At 37.8% G+C, this 23,454-nt stretch overlaps 1 protein-coding gene across 9 annotated transcripts in view; it reads left to right on the forward strand.

Annotated features, from left to right (window-relative positions):
* LOC105474850 (glutamate metabotropic receptor 8) overlaps positions 1–23,454 on the forward strand; it is an 808,970-nt gene that overhangs the window by 54,824 nt on the left and 730,692 nt on the right. Inside the window, exon 1 of one of the 9 annotated variants that reach the window (XM_071094552.1) lies at positions 11,146–11,194. The exons of the other annotated variants lie outside the window; for them this stretch is intronic. Within the exon in view, the coding sequence (XP_070950653.1) occupies positions 11,180–11,194 (15 nt within the window). The 5' untranslated portion in view covers positions 11,146–11,179. Of the gene's footprint in view, positions 1–11,145; positions 11,195–23,454 lie in introns of those variants that run through there. 9 annotated transcript variants of the gene reach the window in all.

Here is a 23,454-nt window from a genome sequence, read left to right on the forward strand (position 1 = left end):
ATTTGTGCCTAGTATTCAATAGCACAGTAAGGAAATTACAGTTTACAATAATTTATTGTAATTTAAAAATAGCTAAAAGAGAAAATTTGTAATGTTCCCAACACAGATAAATGAGGTGATGGATATCCCAGTTACCATGATTTGATCATTATATATTGTATACATGTATCAAAATATTACATGTATTCCCTAGATTTGTACAATTATATCAAAAATACAAGAGTATGAATATTGGTTAAACAAATGAACTATTTGATAATCAAGAATAGAAGAAACTTCATTAGGCCTAGATAAACCAAAAAGGTCTTTTTTTTTTCCCCCACGTCTAGAAAGCAAAAGACATATAGTATGAACATGATTTGGGGTTTGCATTTCAAATGCGTTTTGCTAAAAAAAAGTGACACTGGGTCTACATGAATTATCAGCCAGAGGAGGTAAGTTTATAGAGTATAAGTGTTTCCTTTAGTCACTTTCTGTGCCCCACATCATTTAGTAGTAGATGCCTCTGAGATAAGAACAATGAAGAATAATGTTCTCCCTTCTAACTTACACCTAATCTATACTTGGTTCTCCCTCAGTGTTTGATATTTTGTTCTCACAAATAAACGGGCAATATCAAAGAAATCCCTGGTTTGTTTACCTTTTTATTGTTCACTCCCTTCTCTGAGGGATGTTTTCCCTTTGCTGTTTTACCCTTTTTTTCTGACAGACATGTTTCCTTTCATTGAAAGAGATGAAAGAAACTAGGAATGTTTAGTCACAACAGAACAAAAAAAAAATACACATACAAGTCAATGAATTTTGAGTTGTGAAGCACATTAGGAAAAAGTATTGTTTCTTTGGTCACAACCCTCTCCCTCTTGCTAGGATGTGCATAGAGATAGCTAATTAGCAACTCCTCTGAGATGAAAAGCTTCAAGTATAAACTGAAATGTTGGGCCCTTCCAACTTCTTTGACAATTGTCTATCTGTAGGTTGTCGAGATTTTGTGAAGTATCTTCTTAAAAAGCAATTAACACACATAAAATTAAATAATTTTTACATGTGAGCTTTTAAAAAGTGGATTAGAAGCCCTTTTGGAAATGAGTTAGAAATCTTGAGAATTTGAAACAAAACCAACTATCCAAAAAACCATCCTCAAATCCATATGCTTAAATGTGCTACTGTGGTGCAAATAATATAGAAACAACCTAGACCAATATTAGTGAATTCATAATTACAATAAAATAATTATATAGCTAATAGTTATAGCGTATGTACCATGTATCAAGAACTCTTCGAGATAGCCTCCCTGTAGTCCCAGCTGCATGAGAGGCTGAGGTAGGATGATTGCTTGAGCCCAGAAGTTTGAGACCAACTGGTCTGAGACCAGCCTGGGCAACATAGCGAGACCCAGTCTCAAAAAAAACCACCTCTTATCACTTTAAATGTATTAGCTCATTTAGTCTTCACCAAAACCATATGCTAGCACTCTTATTATCATCTCTGTGTTACAAAATGAGGAAACTGAAGCACAGAGAAGTTAAGTGACTTGTTCAAGATCAAACACCTACAAAGTGAGAGCGTCCAGATTTAAACTCAAGCAGCCTTGTTCAAGGCTCTGCTTTATTGCCTTCAAATTATGAATAAGTTAACAGGTTATTTGGCAAGAGTAGACTTAATTATTAAGGAAGTGTAACAATGTGGAAGCATGTGCAGAATAATGTTATCTAAAGGATACTTGGTTGGTATGGGCGTGTTTTTTTTTTTTTTTTTTTTTTTTTGAGATAGAGTCTTGCTCTGTTGCCCAGGCTGGAGTGCAGTGGTTCAATCTTGGCTCAGTGCAACCTCTGCCTCCCGGGTTCATGTGATTCTCCCACCTTAGCCTCCAAGTAGCTGGGACTGCAGGCATGCGCCGCCACACCCAGCTAATTTTTATATTTTGAGAAGAGATGAAGTTTCACTGTGTTGGCCAGGCTGGTCTCGAACTCCTGACCTCAAGTAATCTGCCCTGCCTCAGTCTCCCCAAGTACTGGGATTATAGGCATGAGCCACTGTGCCCAGCTGGGCATGTGTTCTTATTATATAATGACTATGTAGATAGAGATCAAAAACTATTATGTAATAATGGTAGATATGAGGGTGTAGGAATCCCCCCAAACTTGAATGTCACATTATCTCTTCATAAATAAATTAATGAAAGCACATTAAATTAAAGTACTCATTATCTATGTTTTTATTTTGCTGTTAATACCTGTATCCTTCCCTAATCAAGAGCTTATAATGTAGAGAGAGACTTAAACTTTTTGTTTGTTTTCCATCCATTCATTTATTTATTTGACATTTATTAAATGTTGGTAGTTTACACCAGGCTGTATTTGGGTCCCGGGGAAGACAAAGATGTGTAAGGAAAAACAAATACCTACTTTCAAAGATAAAAACCAGGCATTTTGCGGGAGAGGGGTGGATAGGCAAGTATACAAGTAGCCTCAAAACAATGGCATGAATGCTATGAAGAGAGACGCTCAGAGTTTGGTAGGAGCAGAGGGAAGAGCACCTCACTTTTCTGGATAGACTCATAAAGGAGGCCCAGAGGAGTCACCTGAGTTAAGTCTGGAAGGAAGAGTAGGAAGTGTTCCTGGGAAGATGGTGGGGAAGGCCCTTCTAAGTTGACAGGAGAGGGAGGTGAAAGTACATAGGTCCGGAGGGGATAGAACTGGCCACATTGAGGACTTTAAGTAATTCAACAAGTCTGAAATGTATGATTAGGGTTGCTGAATCTAAAAGGCCTGACTTGACAGGGTAGAATTCTATAAAGTGTGTGGCTTAACTAGTTTTGTTCATTATGAGCTCTAATAATTATTAGCTAATTTTAAACTTAATGATTAGTTAAGGTTTTCCCCCATCCAGGTAGTCATTGATAACAATATCTAGACTCTGGAATTTTTGAAGATGACAAAATTATTTGTTTTGAATGACTGATCCCATGTTCCATAAAGAAAACTATATATAAAACGGTATAAGCATGTGTCGGTATGTTTTTCTCTCTATATCTAAATTAAAATAGTAGTAGAAGATAAACTAATTTAAAGAATAGATAGTATATTTAACATTTTTAGAAATTTATTTTTAATGGACAGAATTTGTACATATGTATCGGGTACAATGAGTGGAGTGAAGGTTGAAGCACCCATGGTGGGAAGGATGGCAAAGAGAAATGGGCAAGGACCAAGCTGCTGTGGGAGTGATCTACAATAAAATCACTATTTGATCCCTATAAATAGCCCGACAAAACTAGAGAAGTCAACGTGAAACTTTATTTTGACATTTTAATATTCTACTTGATATTTCACCTGGAATCTGGGGTGGGGGAAGGAGGATTTAGACACCTGTTTCTAAATCACTATGTGACCTGGAAGTCCCTGAAAAACGTGACTTGACTGGTATTTATTAATCCTTTTGATATAAAGTCTCTTAAAATGATTTTTCTATGTAAGTGTGACTAAGTAATTTATGCTGATTTCCCTGATGTCTTGCCAAAATCGGTCTCATTACTTGGTATTCACATTTTCCATGTCCCATACGATCAGTCCATCAGGAAAGCTAGTTAAATGAGAGTTCAGATGACTTCTTACGGATTAAACATTAAGGGTTTTGTTGGAATGGGGCCATTTTCCAAGTATTATTTATTTTCTTAATTTTAAAAAGTATTTGGTGCTTGAAGAGATATGCCCCAGGATCCACAAGGTACCTTATCCTTTCATTTTTATGCAGAAGGGGCAAATTAATCTTTAGGGTTATTAAAAGTTGAATGGGGGCTTTCTTCAAAATATTCTATTTTATAAGCCTTGGAAGTACAATGGATATTTAGAAGGTAACCTAATCTGACACTCTGATAATAACAATACTCATAATGATAATAGCTAACGTTTACTCTCACCTGTGTATTAGCTTATTTAATTTACACTGCAGTCCTGCAAACATTGTTCTTATTTTACAGATAAAGAAACTAAAGAGAGATTGATGAAGTTATCCAGGGTCATACAGCAAGTCAGTGTCAGAGATGTTTAACCTTGGTTTGTTGGACTCCAACTCTAAAGCCGACATTTTTCTATCATCCTCTACTGTTTTGTTATATGCTTGAGGATGCTGAGGCAGAGAAAAGCTAGTTATTGAAAACATAGGACTAGTTTTGAAAGAGTAGGGGGAAGCTACATCTTTGGACTCACTAATTGGAGGAGCTCAGAGCCTGTGGGTCAGCTGGTGGTAAATCAGGGTCTTGCTTCTCTCTGGATACCCTCTATCACCAGTATGGGTGGTTCATCTTTAAGATAGGGCCTCATGTGTCTTGCTCATGCTTCAAGTATAATTCATGTAATGACAGTGATTGAATGCTAGTGCTCTTGGAATCTTATGTTGTATTTTTGTGTTTGTTTTTGTTTTCTCATGCTCGGATCAATGATGAAAATGTTTCCTGAAAATAGATACTGCAGAAAGAGCTCTTTGGATGGGCTGGAATCTAACTTTTAGAGATGCCAAAGCTTATGAAAGCAGGTTCCTAAACTATGAGAGTATTTTTTTTTCCCATATTTTTCTGCTACTTGCAAGACTCTATAACATTTGAGAAGGTGATTATTAGGATCTGTTCCATAGCCACCGTTCTTGACCCAAAGTATTACCAGTTGCTCAGGAGAAGCTACTACCTCACTCTTTAAGCCTCGTGAAGACTCAAAGCCTCTTGAAATGCCATGAGAGTCTTGCTGCAAATTAGAGTTGATATGAGAATTAACCCACCTCACAATCACTTTGAAGTTTTGTCCTGTGGAGTTGACCTACCTGCTCAGGGATTCACTCTAATAAAGAAAAATAGGTTTTGACCTAATTGGGTCATCCAGCAAATAAATGATATGAAAATTTCAAGCTTCACCACAGCCTGAAACATATGCCTGGGTCAATGGTATAAACTCTGTCTTCCATTGGCCAGCACTTTGATTGGACTTTGATGGGGGTATGCCTTTTACATTCTCATTTATGTTTGAAGGTTGAATGTATGAAGATATTGTATTATCTTGGTGAGAAGAAAAATACTAAAAATACCAACCTGTACTAAAGGCATAAAAACAAATTTGTGTTATGTGTTTACTTTGAGTAAGGCTCAATGTTAGCCACTTAGGAGCATAATTGGACATTCTAATATGGTTTTATCCTTAGAAAATGTGTAATCTATTAGGGAAACAGTGAATACTTATGTAAGTCGTGTGGTAGCTATATGAACAGTAGAGAAAATAAAAGCTATTGTTTCTCTGTGGAGATCACACTGACTTTGGATTTGGAATACTCTGAGAAAGTGGGAAATTGGACCTTAAAAGATGAGTAAAATATAGGCGTGGAGAGGCTTGAAGGTGGGAAACATGAGGTGCCCTTAGGGGAAGGGGATAAATAGGTCTGGCCAGAGCAGGGTCAGAGTATGCATACAGAAAGTGGGAGTGGGTGAAAGCAGAGGTGTGTTCTGGCTGTGCTCCAGTTTGATACCTCTTCTCCAACAAGGCTCTGGGCAGCTTCAAGCATGATTAGACATTTTGTTTTAATAATGTGAAGAATGCGAGGATGGCAGCCCAGTCCTTGTACTTGTGCAGAACATGACCTTCATGTTCAGTGGTACCAGGGGTTCCTTTGCTGTGTGCAACATAAAGTGCTCCCTGACTTGGAGTCATATATTTTTTACATGTCTCAGACTTCTTTCTTTTGTAAGCCCTGATGGGCTCCCTGAGACTCGTGATAAAGCACAAACCTATCGGGTGAAAGAAGATATGTCATAAATTAACACACAGGAGCTCAGAGAGCTTTCTTTGGAACAGTCTAGAATCAGACCACAAATTGCAGTATCTCCCAGAAACAGACATTAGAGTTCAGCTCACTAGAGAAGTCACTTCCTCCACTCACACCCCTGCCTGAGGAATTTTAAACAACGACAAGCTGCAAATGGACTAAAATGTAAATGAAGCTTTAGTATCTGTAACAAACTTTGGTTAGCTATTCAAAATAGTGATGCATAATTTGGTAACATAAAACATATGTTCTTCTTTTATGCATTTGCTCCATTTACTTCCTCCAAGTTTTTATTTGAAAAAGTATTTCACATATATTCTGTGCCCCAGGTAGAATTCCTTAATCAGAATATTGTGCAGATCTCTTCATGTTGAGTTTACTTATGAGGTGGCAATACATTAATGGGAGTAGCAGTTGTTAAACACCATTTTACAAAAAAAGGGGAGAAACGTGTTTCATTAGTTTGCTACCACAAATTGAAACATACATGCAAAACCATGAGTTTTAATAAATGTGACATAAATTAACAGAGCATGGAAGATAGAATGGAAAATCGTGTCCCTAAATCAATTTAATGCAGTAGCAGCCCCAAATAAACAACAGATTGGGCCTCTTCAGCAAAACACCCTAGAAAAACGAAGCTTGTCAGAAATTCTTCACAGTATATTCTTCATCATATTGCGGCAGAGATTATCTGACAGAATTGAGCAAAAAGTCAGTTATGAGAAATTTGTCCTCTTGGTAGCTAATGTTGAAAATATTATTTATATTAACAGGCAAAATAGGCTGGTGGTACACAAGCAATTATCTAAATTTTATGGATGTGGTTCTGCCCATAAATCTATGTAATAATGGCATATCTCTTATGAGACTACATTACCTTTCAGGTTACCATAATTGCATTGAATGAAGAGAATGTCCACTTGAAGATTAAGGCATTAGAGTGATAGTCACTAGTAGATAGACAGGTAAAAAGGTCCTGGTCTTCAGCAACAAAAGAAACTTTCCAATTAGCTATAAATGAATATAATTTGAACACTGACCCCTTTTATATTCATTATATTCTCTGAAACTATTTCATTGCTAGAAGGTTAAGGGATGTGAAATTAAAACACTCTCCTTTTTTATATGATAAAAACAATGTAGGTAGTTAAACTGTCAAATGCACTGAACCCAGAAATAGAGATTCTGATTTTTGTAGAGATGAAATGTAATTTCATTTCAACATTCTTTCAGTGTGACGCTTCTTCTGATACCGCAGAGTTATTTAGTCTTGGCCTTGATGTAAAGAAGTTGGTATTTCTAAAATATAAACTTACATAATTGATTCAGATGAGGAATACAAATCTAGGAATCAGAATGTCATACTTTTCATTTTGTCAAACCTGTTAAATGAGTATTAAATTTAAAATACTGAATAATTTTTTAATCTGTTCATAATCCTTGTTATATCAGATAGGATATTTCAATTATCCTCTCTAAAAATTGGAAAAAAGGAACGTTGTCATAGATTTATATAAACATTCAAAGCTTTTATAGCTCATAAAAATGTTTTACCAGACCACTTGTCTAAAGAATACCCATAGAAGAAAGAAATCAATTCATTCACAGCATGATTTTTTTTTTTACCTCAAGCTAATAGTTAACTAATTATAATGACAATAAGACTGAGTTCAAACAATAATGTCTGAGCTAGATATTTATTAGAAAAAAATAAGCACTGTCTTAGTTTGGTTACTTCAGTATATATAAATATGCGTGGGTTCCATCTTTGCAATTCATAATACTGTGCTTTTTATTTTTATGTAAATATACTTGGGGTAGACTGCATCACTGGCCTTAATTCTCCATCTCTCCCTGTACCACTTCCTTTGCCATTTAACTTTTCCACTGAGGGCAGGACTTTTTTTTTTTTTTTTTTTTTTTAGACAGAGTCTCTCTCTGTCGCCCAGGCTGGAGTGCAATGGCACGATCCTGGCTCACTGCAACCTCCACCTCCTGGGTTCAAGCAATTCTCCTGCCTCAGCCTCCTGAGTAGCTGGGACTACAGGTGTGTGCTACCACACCTGGCTAATTTTTGTATTTTTAGTAGAGATGGGGTGCCATCTCTACTTGGTCAGGCTGGTCTCGAACTCCAAGGGCAGGACATATTAACAATTCTGTCCCTGGGCTCCGCTGTGTGGCTTGCTTTGGCTACTAGAATCAGGTAGAGATGAGGGCATACCAGCTCCGAGCTTAGACCTCAAGAGCCATTGTGTATTTCTAGTGGCAAGCTTCTCTTCCATTGCCATGACAATATATCTGCATAGCCTGCTGGAAGATGAGAGACATGTGGAATAGGGCAGAGGAATCCCAGTTGCCCCAGCCAAGGCCAGCTGATACCAGCTACCTGCTGGCTGACTGCAGACGTGAACAAGTCTGGCCAAGATTAGCAGAGTCATCTAGCCAGCCGTCAGCTGACCCAGGCATAAACAATACATGCTTATTGCTGAATGCTACTGAGGTTTTTGTGGCTCTTTGTTATGCAGTACTATTATGGAAGTAGATATCTGATACATTACTTTTGCGGCTCTACCATCAGAGGTCAAAATGTTGACTTGTATTTTTCCAGCAGTGGGGATGAGTTGCTGTAAGCTGGTTGCTTTCTTTCAAAAGGTTCTCCTAATAGTATAAATTTGAGGGGGCTGATTGGCTCCAGGGGGTCACAGAATAGTTTTAACACTGGAAGGCCCGATAGTTCATGAACCGGACAGAGATGCAGGCTTTGACCTTGACTTCTTTTCACCCGCAGTTATCAATTTTACCTCCTTTCCTTTGTTTCTATTTTTTTTTCTTTTTTAAAATTGTTCAGCAAATATTAACTAAACATTTAATGCCTCCTATGTCAGACAGTCCTTGGACCACATGGACTAGACTGAGGGAGGATTTGCAAAATGTACTTAATTTGAACTAATTAAGAAACAATTTAGGTAAAATATCAATTTGGGGTTATTTGTTGAATATTTAGACATACAGTTCTTCTATCAGGAGAAAGAAAAAGAAACTGGACCTGCTGTTCAGGGCAATGAAACAGAATTCTGCAGATCCTCTATCAAACTGAATATAATGATGCCCATCCCCCTCTGACCAGTCCTAAATAAAGCCACTTCTCTGCACTGGAGATGACTCATTGCATTCACAATAAGGCACTTGAGAATTACTGTTTACAGAAGGCATCACCAGCAGCAGGGTTTAAGAATACCCCACAATGAAAACACAAATACATTTGTAATGATGAGTGATGGAAAAATAGCTCAAACCTGCTTAGGTCTGCAGGTCTTCCTAGCATAATGTGTATACTTGTGTTAGGTGGTAGGGAGGAAATGCCACACTGGAAAGAGAACACTGAGGGTAGATGTTTGACTACAATCCAGATTTCTATAAAAGATACTTCTGAAGCTTCTAACTTTTATGGCAGTTTTGGATTTACGATACAATAGAAGAAGCTAGGCGATGGAAACCATGAGAAAATAAAAGTTCTTTCACTGCTTTGGAGGCTCAGTGTTTATAAGATCATTTAGTACAAGATAAAAGTCACAGGGATAGGAGTGTGGAGAACTGATTGGAGGAGAATTGTTGTCAACTCAGCCCTGGTGGATTGATGGGGGAGGCTCTGCCAGGTCAAGGTGAGTGAATGTCATCAAACTTGTCTGGAGGGTTTGGATTTGACTCCCTGGATAAAGTGAACTACTTGATTTATTAACAAGCTTTGCTTGCTATTTGATAAGCACTGTGCCAGGCTTGGCTGGAGGTGCTCTTGATAGATGGGTTGGGGAGATTAAGCATGGCATAAGAACAAGTTAAAAAAGTTATGTCAAATGTAGTATATGTACAAAGTAACAATCTTATGTACAAAATAATAAAGCACAGATGGCAGTCTATTCATTGAAGATGGCTTTTTTCAAGGTGAGTGTTGGTCTTTTGCACAATGCTTGAGATGGAAGTGACTTGGCTGAGACTATGTGATGAGTGTTCCAGATGGGGCATGGCATCGGCATGGGGTAGGGGTGGAAAGCTTCTTGGAGCTCAAGTAGTCCTTCATCCTAGAAACTGCAGCAAAGCTAAGATCTTCCTGTTCAGTATTTTATTAATGTCTTTAAGAACTTTTCACTGTAATTATTTGAGGCACAGTCATTTAGAACCAATGACACTGGGCTCAGTCACTTACTAGTTATGTGGCTTGGGCCACGTATTGACCTCTGTGTTTCAGTTTTCTCATCTATAAAGTGGAGTTATCAATAATGCTTCTGTCATAAGGTTATTGTGAGGATACAATGAGCCCTCCTGAAATACCCCATGTAGAAGTGCTCAGAAATGATAACTGCTATTGCATGTGAAAGGTAGGAATTTTTTTTAAATTTCTAGAACCTAGCACTGTATTCTTCCACTGTAGGCACTCAGTAAATTTTGTTAGTTGAATGTGTGAAGAGTGGCTGACACCAAGGGGCCAACCACAAAAAAGATTGTTACATGAGATCAAATGAGTTCAGTGGAGGGATAATGAGATCAGAGATAAAAGAGACCTTTGATTTTTTTCAGCCCCATTCTAGTATCATTTTTACAGATGAGAAAACAGGTCTGAGTACATTCAGTCATTTGAACGTGGTGAACAGGATGATGATATAAAGATATTGTATTGGAGAAAAATTATTCTTGGGTGGAAAGATGAAAGGAGTCAAGGAAGTGAGAACAGGAACCATGGGCTCCAAGGTCTATAATGGTAGACCTGACATAGCAGCAGAGGCTGTGATGGAGGGACATGCCCAAAAATCACGCAAAGAGCCAGGAGTTAGTGATTGAGAGGAGAGCAGAGAACACCAAATACATATATGTGACAAAGGAGTTAGTGCCAGTTATGTCCTATTAGCTGGTAGCTTTGGAGGTTATCTGGGTGAACTTCTGTTTGCTATTTGTATGAAAAACCCTGAATTTAATGTTCTGACTTCAGGGATTGGAGACTCACTTAAACTATGCAGACAGACATGCAGTTCTTATTTCAATTTAGATGTTAAAAAACCACTCCTGCTTGCTTTGACATGAGAATTCTTTAAAAAAGTAAATCCTCTCTCAAGATAGTTTGGTTTTGGCACTGGAACAAAAGAAATATACATATAACATCTCAAGGTATGTAGTGTTGGGGTTATCATAACCTAGATGTTTAGATATTAAACGATGTTCTTTTAAACAGCTTGTACTTGTCTTTGTCAGGGACTACCACTTGGAAGAAGGCAGTTCTGAGCTCATTAATAAACACTGTGTTCTTATTGTGTATTCTCAACTAGAGTAGGAGATCTACAGATGTGTATCTTGCTCTCACTGTCTGACTGAGGAGATGGATCCATTGAAGGTAAGAGGGGCCTCACTGAATTGTGCATTTCTTGCTCTCTCTTGGTTGTGCACAACTGTGGAAGCCAACTACAGGTGACTGAGTTCATATAACTCCAACTGCCAGAACTTTAGGGATTCCTTTATTTCTCAGATCCCTCACCTCATGAAACACTTCCCAAAAGGAGTCCCCTTGTCTAAGGTCTTTCAGGCCCACCACAATCCCACAATAATGATGTGCTATGTGTAAAGGGCAAGGAGAACAAAGAAGGCCTAACTAACTTCTGGGGTTCAGAGTAGGCTCCACAGAGCAGGTGCATCCTATTTACACTACTTTTCCCATAAGTAAGAGCTCTTGCATTACAACTGAAAAGCCCTTATCAGGAAATTAATACATTTTATATTCTCTTTGTGTGTACATGTTTTATGCTTTTTTCAGTAAGAATTTAGGCAGGTAACAGATGAAGAGAAATAAACTAAGGAACGGTTTCAAAGATGTGGACAAGGTCAAGAAAAGCTAATGACGGGTGGTGCAAGAGTTGAAGGCAGCTGGGGAGAGACTATCTACTAGGAACTTGGGGAAGGAACCGAGCCATCATCCACCACAGCACAGAAGGGAGGGAGTTTAGAAGATAAATACTCTTGCTTCACTTTCCTCCTGCCTTCTGCTTTCCTGCCACTTGGCCTTCCTGGGATGCCAGAGTGAAGGGATCTCTTAAGGTAGACCGTAAAGGCCAGACTGCTGGGGCAGATTGGACACAAGGTAGAAGGTGTTATCTAAAGAGGCAATGGAGAATATCTAGCACAATACCTGCTACAAGTCTTGGTTTGAATATTCATATGTATCCATGTCTAATCAAAATATAAGGTCATTTTCCCCTCACCACACTAAGATATCAATAGTTAAATATATTTGATTTACAACTGATCTAACTGGTTTTTCTTTCCTAGGTATCTGCCCTAGTTATCTCTTTAGCCATGGTTTATACAATGTCTGTGTCTCTGTTCTTCACATCACCTCCTTCATCTGTCTGTCCTAAAGCTCTTTTTGTTTTATACTGTTATTGCATATTTATCATGATTCTGTATTCTCCATAGTACAAATATATACATAAAGAATTTTGTTTAGCTCTTTCCCCTGTTAAGGCTCAAATCAGTGCATAGTATTAAGTCACAAAATACCCTAGTGAAATAGATAGTAATGCATACTTAAAGAGGATGAGAGACAGGCATTTATTCATATGATTAAGTGGGTAAAATTTTTTGTGTCCAAGTGAAAGATTACTCACACCAAATTGTATTAGATTATTGCTGGGATCACCTGTTTCTTTGATACTACATTGACAGGGATCCTGGATCTCTTCCTTCTTAATCTCCCAAATGCAACAAATTCTCTTAAACAATATTGACACCCGAGCTGATGAACTTGGCTGAGCCCAGTGCTTGGGCGGTCATTTGGGTAAGGAATGAACTTTTTCGTAAAATCCAACTTACCAGTTTTTTCTTTCATAGATTATACTTTGGTGTTGTATCTAAAAATTTGTTGTCAAACTCAAGGTCACCTAAATTTTCTCCTACGTTTTCTTCTAGAAATTTTATAATTTTGCTTTTTATATTTTAGTTTATGGTCTGTTTTGAGTTAATTTTTGTTAAAGGTATAAGGTCTATGTCTAAGTTATTTTTCTTATTTTTGCATATAAACATCCAAATATTCCCATGGCATTTGTTGAAAAGACTGTCTTTCTCCATTGAATTGCCATTGCTTCTATGTCAAAGAGCAGTTGATTATATTTGTTTGGGTCTATTTCTGAGCTCAGTATTCTGTTCCATTTATCTAGTAATATATGTCTATTCTTTTGCTAATACCACATTGCCTTGATTACTGTGCCTTTATAGTAAGTTTTGAAATTGCCTATTATGTGTCCTCCAAGCTTACTTTATAGTATTCTGTTGATTATTCTAGCTTTAAAGCTTAAATGGATAAACTTTAGAATCAGGTAATTTATAAAATAGTGTGCTGGGACTTAGGTTTGGATTGCTTTGAATTTATAGGCCAAGTTGGGAAGAACTGACATCTTAACAATATTGAGTCTCCCTATCCTTGAACATGGAATATCACTTCATTTATTTAGATTTTGTTTTATTTCTTTATCAGTTTTATAGTTTTCCTCTTATAGATCTTATACATTATTTTCTGAGATTTTATACCTGAGTATTTCATTTTTGGGGTGCCATTGCAAATGTATTTTTTCTCATTTCAAATACAAATTGGTCATTTTTGGTATATAGAAAAGCAATTGACTTTGGTATATTAACCTTTTATTCTTCTGTAGTGACCTTGCTATACTCACCAGGAACTTTTTCCCCTATCCTTTGGGATTTTGCAGAGAGAATTGTGAATAAATACAATTTTGTCCTTCCCAATCTGTATACTTTTTATTTCCTTTTCTTGTCTTATTTATTTAATTAGGACTTCCAGTATGATGTTAACTAGGAATGTTGAGAGGGGACGTCTTTGCCTTGTTCATGATCTTAGAGTTACTGGTTTCTCACTATCGAGTCAGGAGGTGTATTGTAGCTGTTCTTTATCAAGTTGAAGAACTTTCCTTGCATTCCTAGTTTGCTGATAATTTTTACTATATACAGATATTGGATTTTGTCAACTGCCTTTTCTGTACCAAGTAATGTAATATTGCTTTTTTTCTTTCTTAACCTGTTGATGTGGTGAATTATATTAATTGGTTTTTAAATATTAAAACAGTCTTGACTAGCTAGAATAAATCTCACTTGGTCATGATGTATAATTATTTTTATATATTGTTGTATTTGATTTGCTAATATGTTGAGGATTTTTACATTTATGTTCATGACAGAGATTGATCTATAGTTTTCCTTTCTTGTAATATTCTTACTGCTTCTGGTGTTAGGGTAATGCTGGGCTCATAGAATTAGTTAGGAATTGTTTCTATTTTCTGTAAGAGAGAGTGGAAATTGTATCATTTTTTCCTTAAATTTTTGGTAGAATTCACCAGTGAAACCATTTGAGCCTGGTGCTTTTGTTCTGGTGGTTGTTAATTATTGATTCATTGGTAGATACGGTCCTTTTCAGAGTATCTGCTTTTCCTTTTGTGACTTTTGGTAGTTCTGTCTTTGGAGAATTGGTTCATTTTGTCTAATTTGTGGGCAGAGAGTTGTTTGTACTATTTCTTTATTATCCTTTTAATGTCCGTGTGATCAGTAGCGATGACCTCACTTTCATTTCTGATATTAGTAATTTGTGTCTTCTATTTTTCTTGGTTAGCCTAACTAGCAGTTTATAAATTTTATTGAGCTTTTCAAAGAGCTGCTTTTGATTTCATTGATTTTTCTCTATTGTTTGCTGTTTAAAACTTTATTGATTTATGTTCTGATTTTTATTATGTTTCTTTTCTTTACTACAGGCTTCCAAATTGTTCTTTTTCTCTAGTTTTTTATGGTGAAAGCTTAGACTATTGATTTTATGGCTTTCTGCTTTTCTAACATATGCATTTAATGCCATCATTTTCCTTTAGATCTACTTTACTGAATACCACAAATTTTGATGCTATATTTTCATTTTTGTTCAGAATATTTTCAATTTCTCTTGAGACTTCTACTTTGAGCCATGTGTCATTTAGAAGTGTTGTTCTTTAATCTTCATTTTTTTTCTATTTTCCAGTTGTCTTTCTGATTTTGATCTATAGTTTACTTCTGCTGTGATCTGAAAACATACTTAGTATGATTTCTATTCTTTTAAATTTGTTAATGTGTTTTTTTGATCCATAATATGTTCTGTCTTGGTTAGCATTCCATGTGAGGTTTAGAAGATGTGCATACATGTTAAGGATTATTATTATTATTATTTGAGACAGAGTCTCGCTGTGTTGCCCAGGCTGGAGTGCAGTGGCACGATCTCTGCTCACTGCAAGCTCCGCCTCCTGGGTTCACGCCATTCTCCTGCCTCAGCCTCCTGAGCAGCTGGGACTACAGGCACCTGCCACTGCGCCTGGCTAATTTTTTGTGTTTTTAGTAGATATGGGGTTTCACAGTGGTCTGGATCTCCTGACCTTGTGATCCGCCCGCCTCGGCCTCCCAAAGTGCTGGGATTACAGGCGTGAGCCACCGCGCCCGGCCTTTGTGGATATTAGGTCTTTGTGGATACTTGTCTACCTTATGTAATGCCTTTATTTATTTTTCCTGAAGTTCAATTTGTCTAAAATTAATATAGCTATTCCAGCTTCCTTTTGGTCAGCATTAGAATGGCATGTGCTCTATCTCTATCCGTTTACTTTTAACATATTTGAACTTTTATTTATTTTTATTTTTCCATAAGTTATAGGAGTACAGGTGGTATTTGGTTACATGAGTAAGTTCTTAAGTGGTGATTTGTGAGATTTTGGTGCATCCATCATCTGAGCAGTATACACTGCACCATATTTGTAGACTTTTATCCCTAGTCCCCCTCCCACTCTTCCCCCCAAGTCCCCAAAGTCCACTGTGTCATTGTTATGCCTTTGTGTCCTCATAGCTTAGCTCCCACGTGTTGGTGAGAACATACGATGTTTGGTTTTCCATTCCTGAGTTACCTCATTTAGAATAATAGTCTCCAGTCTCATCCAAGTTACTGCAAGTGCTGTTATTTATCCCTTTTTATGGCTGCATAGTATTCCGTCATCTATCTATCTATCTATCTATCTATCTATCTATCTATCTATCTACACACACACCACACTTTCTTTATCTACTCGTTGATTTATGGGTATTTGGGTTGGTTCCACAATTTTGCTATTGTGGGTTGTGCCACTGTAAACATGCGTGTGCAAGTATCTTTTTCCAATAATTATTTCCTTTCCTCTGGCTAGATACCCAGTAGTGGGATTGCTGGGTCAAATGGTAGTTCTACTTTAAATTCTTTAAGGAATCTCCACACTGTTTTCCATGGTGGCTATACTAGTTTACATTTCCACCAGCAGTGTAGAAGTGTTCCCTGTTCACTGCATCCATGCCAACATCTACTGGTTTTGAGTTTTTGATTATGGCCATTCTTGCAGAAGTAAGATGATATCACATTGTGGTTTTGGTTTGCGTTTTCCTGATCATTAGTGATGTTGAGCATTTTTAAATGTGTTTGTTGGCCATTGGTATATCTTCTCTTGAGAATTGTCTATTTATGTCCTTAGCCCACTTTTTGATGGGATTGTTTTTTTCTTACTGATTTGTTTGAGTTAGTTGTAGACTTTGGATATTAGTCCTTTGTCAGATGTATAGATTGTGAAGATTTTCTCCCCCTCTGTGGGTTGTCTGTTTACTCTGCTGACAGTTCCTTTTGCCATGCAAAAGCTCTTTACTTTAATTAGGTCCTAGCTATTTATCTTTGTTTTTTATTACATTTGCTTTTGGGTTCTTGGTCATGAAATCCTTGCCTAAGCCAATGTCTAGAAGGGTTTTTCCAATGTTATAATCTAGAATTTTTATAGTTTCAGGTTTTAGGTTTAAGTCCTTAATCCATCTTGAGTTGATTTTTGTATAAGGTGAGAGATGAGGATCCAGTTTCATTCTCCTCCATGTGGCTAGCCAATTATCCAGCATCATTTGTTGAAAAGCGTGTCCTTTCCCACTTGATGTTTTTGTTTGCTTTGTTGAAGATTAGTTGGCTATAAGTATTTGGGTTTCTTTCTGGGTTCTCTATCCTGTTTCACTGGTCTATGTGCCTATTTTTATACCAGTACGATGCTGTTTGGGTGACTATGGCCTTATAGTATAGTTTGAAATTAGGTAGTGTGATGCCTCCAGATTTGCTCTTTTTGCTTAGTCTTGCTTTGGCTATGTGGGCTCTTTTTGGTTCCATATGAATTTTAGAATTGTTTTTCTAATTCTGTGAAGAATGATGGTGGTATTTTGATGGAGATTATGTTGAATGTGTAGCTGGCTTTTGGCAGTATGGTCATTTTCACAATATTGATTCTATCCATCCCATGAGCATGGGATGTGTTTCCATTTGTTTGTGTCATCTATGATTTCTTTCAACAGTGTTTTGTAGTTTTCCTTGTAGAGAGGTCTTTTGATTCCTTGGTTAGGTATATTCCTAAGTATTTTCTTTTTTTGCAGCTATTGTAAAAGGGGTTGAGTTATTTATTTGATAATCTGCTTGGTTGCTGTCGGTGTATAGAAGAGCTACTGATTTTTGTACATTAATCTTGTATGTGGAAACTTTGCTGAATTCTTTGATCAGTTCTAGGAGATTTCTGGAGGAGTTCTTAGGGTTTTCAAGGTAAACGATATCATCAGCAAACAGTGACAGTTTGACTTTCTCTTTACTGATTTGGATGCCATTTATTTATTTTTGTCTGATTGCTCTGACTAGGACTTCCAGTACTATGTTGAGGAGTGGTGGTGAGAGTGGGCATCCTTGTGTTGTTCCAGTTCTTAGAGCGAATGCTTTCAACTTTTCCCCATTCAGTATCATGTTGGCTGTGGGTCTGTCATAGATGGCTTTTATTACATTAAGGTATGTCCCTTGTATGCTGATTTTGCTGAGAGTTTTAATCATAAAGCAATGCTGGATTTTGTCGAATGCTTTTTCTGCATCTATTGAGATGAATGTGTGATTTTTGTTTTTAATTCTGTTTATGTGGTGTATTTATTGACTTGCATATGTTAAACCATCCCTGCATGCCTGGTATGAAACCCACTTGATCATGGTGGGTTATCTTTTTGGTATGTTGTTGGATTCGGTTAGCTAGTATTCTGTTAAGGATTTTAGCATCAATATTCTTCAAAGATATCCGTCTGTAGTTTTCTTTTTTGGTTATGTGCTTTTCTGATTTTGGCATTAGGATGATGCTGGCTTCATAAGATGAATTAAGGAGGAGTTCTTCTTTCTCTATCTTGTGTAATTGTGTCAAAAGGATTGGTAACAATTCTTTTTTGGATGCCTGGTAGAATTCTGCTGTGAATCCGTCTGGTCCTGGACTTTTTTTGTTGGTAATTTTTAAATTACCATTTCAATATCACTGCTTGTTATTGGTCTGTTCAGGGTATCTTATTCTTACTGATTTAAGCTAGAAGGGTTGTATCTTTACAATAATTTGTCCATCTCTTCTAGGTTTTCTAGCTATGTGTGTAAATGTGTCATAGTAGCCTTGAATGATCTTTTGTATTTCAGTGGTGTCAGTTGTAATATCTCCTGTTTTGTTTCTTAGTGAGGTTATTTGGATTTTCTCTCTTCTTTTCTTGGTTGATTTTGCTAATGGTCTATCAATTTTATTTATCTTTTTAAAGAACTAGCTTTTTGTTTCATTTATCATTTTTTTTTGTTTGTTTCAATTTCATGTAGTTCTGCTCTGATCTTTCGTGGAAACTTCCTTTCTTCTGCTGGGTTTGAGTTTGGTTTGTTCTTGTTTCTCTAGCTCCTTGAGGTGTGACCTTAGAATGTCAGTTTGTGCTCTTTCAATCTGTTTGATATAGGTGCTTAGCATTATGAACTTTCCTCTTAGCACCGCCTTTGCTTTATCCCAGAGGTTTTGATAGGTTGTGTCATTATTGTCATGCAGTTTGAAGAATTTTTAAATTTCCATCTTGATTTTGTTTTTGACCCAGTGCTCATTCAGGAACAGGTTATTTAATTTCCATGTATTTGCATGGCTCTGAAGGTTGCTTTTGGAGTTGATTTCCAGTTTTATTCTACTGTGTTCTGAGAGAGTGCTTGATATAATTTCAACTTTCTTAAATTTGTTGAGGCTCATTTTATGGCCTGTCATATGGTCTATCTTGGAGAAAGTTCCATGCGCTATTGAATAGAATATGTATTTTGCAGTTGTTGGATGAAATGTTCTGTATATATCTGTTAGGTCTATTTGTTCCAAGGTATAGTTTAAATCCATTGTTTCTTTGTTGACTTTCTGTGTTGATGACCTGTAGTGCTGTCAGTGGAGTATTGAAGTCTCCACTATTATTGTGTTGCTATCTCATGTCTTAGGTCTATTAGTAATTGTTTTATAAATTTGGGAGCTCCAGTGTCAGGTGCATATGTATTTAGGATTGTGATATTTTCTGTTGGACAAGGCCTTTTACCATTATATAATATCCCTCTTTGTCTCTTCTAGCTGCTGTTGCTGTAAAGTTTGTTTTCTCTGATATAAGAATAGCTACCCTGCTCACTTTTGGTGTCCATTTGCATGAAATGCCTTTTTCTACCCCTATAAGTTTATGTGCGTCTGTATGTGGTAGGTGAGTCTCCTGAAGGCAGTAGATGGTTGGTGAGTTCTTATCCATTCTGTGGTTCTGTATCTTTTAAGTGGAACATTTAGGCCATTTACATTCAATGTAGTATTGAGGTGTGAGGTACCCTTACATTCATCTTGCTCTTTATTGCCTGTATACTTTGATTTTTTTGCTTTTTGTTTTGCTTTTTAACATGTATTTTTGTTTTATAGGTCCTATGTGATTTATGCTTTAAAGAGTTTCTGTTTTGATAGGTTTCCAGGATTTATTTCAAGATTGAGAGTTCCTTTTAGCAGTTCTTGTAGTGATGGCTTGGTAATGGCGAATTCTCTCAGCATTTGTGTGTCTGAAAACAACAGTATCTTTCCTTCATATATGATGCTTAGTTTTGCTGGATACAAAATTCTTGGCTGATAACTGTTTTGTTTGAGGAGGCTGAATCCCTTCTAGCTTGTAGGGTTTCTCCAGAGAAATCTGCTGTTAATCTGATAGGTTTTTCTTTACAGGTTATCTGGTGCTTCTGTCTCACAGCTCTTAAGTTTCTTTTCTTCCTCTTAACTTTGGATAACCTGATGACAATGTGCCTAGGCAAAGATCTTTTTGTGATGAATTTTCCAGGTGTTCTTTGTGCTTCTTGTATTTGGATGTCTAGGTCTCTAGCAAGGCCAAGGAAATTTTCCTCGATTATTCCCCCAAATATGTTTTCCAAGCTTTTAGAATTCTATTCTTCCTCAGGGCCACCAACTATTCTTAAGTTTGGTTGTTTAACATAATCCCAGACTTCTTGGAGGCGTTATTCATATTTTCCTACTCTTTTTCTTTGTCTTTGTTGGATTGCGTTAATTTGAAGACCTTGTCTTGAAGCTCTGAATTTCTTTCTTCTACTTGCTCAATTATATTGCTGAGACTTTCTGGAGCATTTCACATTTCTGAAAGTGTGTCTAAAGTTTCCTGAATTTCTGATTGCTTTTTCTTTAAGCTATCTACTTCCTTGAATAATTTTCCCTTCACTTCTTGTGTCATTTTTTGGATTTCTGGGCATTGGGTTTCGCCTTTCTCTGGTCCCTCCCTGATTAGTTTAATAACTAACATCCTGAGTTCTTTTTCAGGTAAATCAGGGATTTATTCTTGGTTTGGATCCATTGCTGGTGAACTAGTGTGATTTTTTGTGGGTGCTGAAGAGCCTTGTTTTGTCGTATTACCAGGGTTGGTTTTCTGGTTCCTTCTCATTTGGGTGGCCTCTGTCAGAGGGAAGATCTAGGGCTGGAGGCTGTTATTCAGATTCTTTTGTCCCACAGGTGTTCCCTTGATGTAGTACCCTCCCCCTTTTCCTATGGTTGTGGCTTCCTGACAGCTGAACTGCAGTGATTGCTGTCTCTCTTCTGGGTTTAGATACCCAGTGAGACTCCCCGGCTCTGGACTGGTACTGGAGGTTGTCTGCACAGAGCCCTGTGATGCGAACTATCTATGAGTCTCTCAGTCGTGGATACCAGTGCTTGTTCCAGTGGAGGTGGCAGGGGTGTTCAATGGATTCTGAGGGTTCTTAGCTTTGGTGGTTTAATGCTCTGTTTTTGTGCTGATTGGCCTCTTGCCAAGAGGTGGCACTTTCCAGAAAGCATCAGCTGTAGTAGTATGGAGAGGGGCTGTCAGTGGGCAGCGCCCTAGAACTCCCAAGATTATATGCCGTTTGTCTTCTGCTTCCAGGGTGGATAGGGAAGGACCATCAAGTGCAGGCAGGGCTAGGCATGTCTTGAGCTCAGACTCACCTTGGGCAGGTCTCGCTGCAGCTAATGTGGAGGATGGGGATGAGATTTCCAGGTCACTGGAGTTGTGTACCTAGGAGGATTATGGCCGCCTCTCCTGAGTCATGCAGGTTGTCAGGGAAGTGGGGGAAAGCCAGCAGTCACAGACCTCACCCAGCTCCCACGTAAAATGAAGATCTCACTCCCACCATGCCCCCACCCCCAATAGACCCAAGTCTGTTTCCTGGTGGAGGGTGTGATAGGCTTGAAAACTTGCCCTGGGCTACCCACCTCCCAGTTGTGAAAGAAAAGGGCTTGGTTCTTCTCCTGCCTGTGGAGTCTGCACACCAGATTTGCGCCCTCCCCTAAGTTCTGGGCAGGAGGCTTCTCACCCTTCAGATTGTTACAAAGTTCAGCTAGAGATTTTCTTCCTCCTGTGGAGTTTTACCCCCTGCTCCTCTGGTCACTCTCCCAGTGGATCCCTGTGGTGCCAGGCAGGAATGGGCTGCTAGGGGACAAAGCAAGCTCTCAGGGCCTTTCTGCTGCTTCCTCTCCCCTGTATTTCACTTGGCTCTCTAAACTGACACAGCTCCAGGTAAAGTTAGAAACTTCTCCCACAACAGAACTTCAGCTTCTCCAGTGAGGGTCTGGACTGGTACTGGGGGTTGTCTGCATAGAGCCCTGTGAGAGGAGAGTCTCCTTTTCCTACTTCTGCAGTTAGGGCACTCACAGTATTTGGGGTGTCTCCCAGGTCCTGCAGGAGCAGTCCACTTCCTTCAGAGGGTCTGTGGGTCCTCTTGGGATTGCTGGTTTGTTCTTGCAGTCATTCTGGATCTAAAATTCACAGTGTGAGCTTCTGTATGCTGCTCTCTCTGGAGCTGTAATCTAGTCCTGCCTCCCATCTGCCATGATCCCACTTGAGTTTTTAATATTTAGTTTCTTCTAGGCAACATATATTTGGGCCTTGTTTTTTCAATCTACTCTGACAACCTTTTTGTTTACCTTGTGTATTTAAACAATTAAGATTTAAAGTGATTATTGGTATAGTTGTATAAATATCTACCATGTTCATATCTGTTTTATAATTGCACTTGTTTCTTTTTCTTCCAGTATTTTCCTGCCTTCTCTGTTTTTAATTGAGCACTTTATGTGATTTTATTTTATCTCCTTTCCTAGCAATTACATTTCTTAAAATTTTTTTTAATAGTGGTCTGAAGTTTGCAATATAAATTTTTAACTTATCTATATCCAGCTTCTAATAACACTCTACCATTGCATCTTTATATACTTTCTGCGGTACATGTGCAGAATGTGCAGGTTTGTTACATAGGAATACATGTGCCATGGTGGTTTGCTGCACCCGTCAACCCATCATCTGCATTAGGTATTTCTCCTAATGCTATCCCTACCCTAGTCCCCCCATCCCCCAACAGGCCCTGGTGTGTGATGTTCCCCTGCCTGTGTCCATGTGTTCTCATGGTTCAACTCCCACTTATGAGTGAGAACATACAGTGTTTGGTTTTCTGTTTGCTGAGTTGGTTTAGTTTGCTGAGAATGATGGTTTCCAGCTCCATCCATGTCCTGCAAAGGACATTTAACTCATACTTTTTATGGCTCTGTAGTATTCTATGGTGTATATGTGTCACATTTTCTGTATCCAGTCTATCATTGATGGGCATTTGGGTTGGTTCCAAGTCTTTGCTATTGTGAACAGTGCTGCAATAAACATATGTGTGCATGTACATGTGTCTTTATAGTAAAATGATTAATAATCCTTTGGGTATGTACCCAGTAATGGGATTGCTGGGTCAAATGGTATTTCTACTTCTAGATCCTTAAGGAATCACCACACTGACTTCCACAATATTGAACTAATTTACACTCCCACCAACAGCGTAAAAGCATTTGTATTTCTCCACATCCTCTCCAGCATCTGTTGTTTCCTGACTTTTTAGTGATCACTATTCTAACTGGCGTGAGATGGCATCTCATTGTGGTTTTGATTTGCATTTCTGTAATGACCAGTGATGATGAGCTTTTTAAAATATGTTTGTTGGCTGCATAAATGTCTTCTTTTGAGAAGTGTCTGTTCATATCTTTTGCCCACTTTTTGATGGGGTTGTTTTTTTCCTGTAAATTTGTTTAACTTCTTTGTAGATTCTGGATATTAGCTCTTTGTCAGATGGATAGATTGCAAAAATTTTCTGCCATTCTGTAGGTTGCCTGTTCACTCTGCTGTGAAGAAGCTCTTTAGTTTAATTAGATCCCATTTGTCTATTTTGGCTTTTGTTGCCATTGC

This window comes from Macaca nemestrina, chromosome 4 (assembly GCF_043159975.1).
Source record: "Macaca nemestrina isolate mMacNem1 chromosome 4, mMacNem.hap1, whole genome shotgun sequence".
Taxonomy (NCBI): Eukaryota; Metazoa; Chordata; class Mammalia; order Primates; family Cercopithecidae; genus Macaca; species Macaca nemestrina.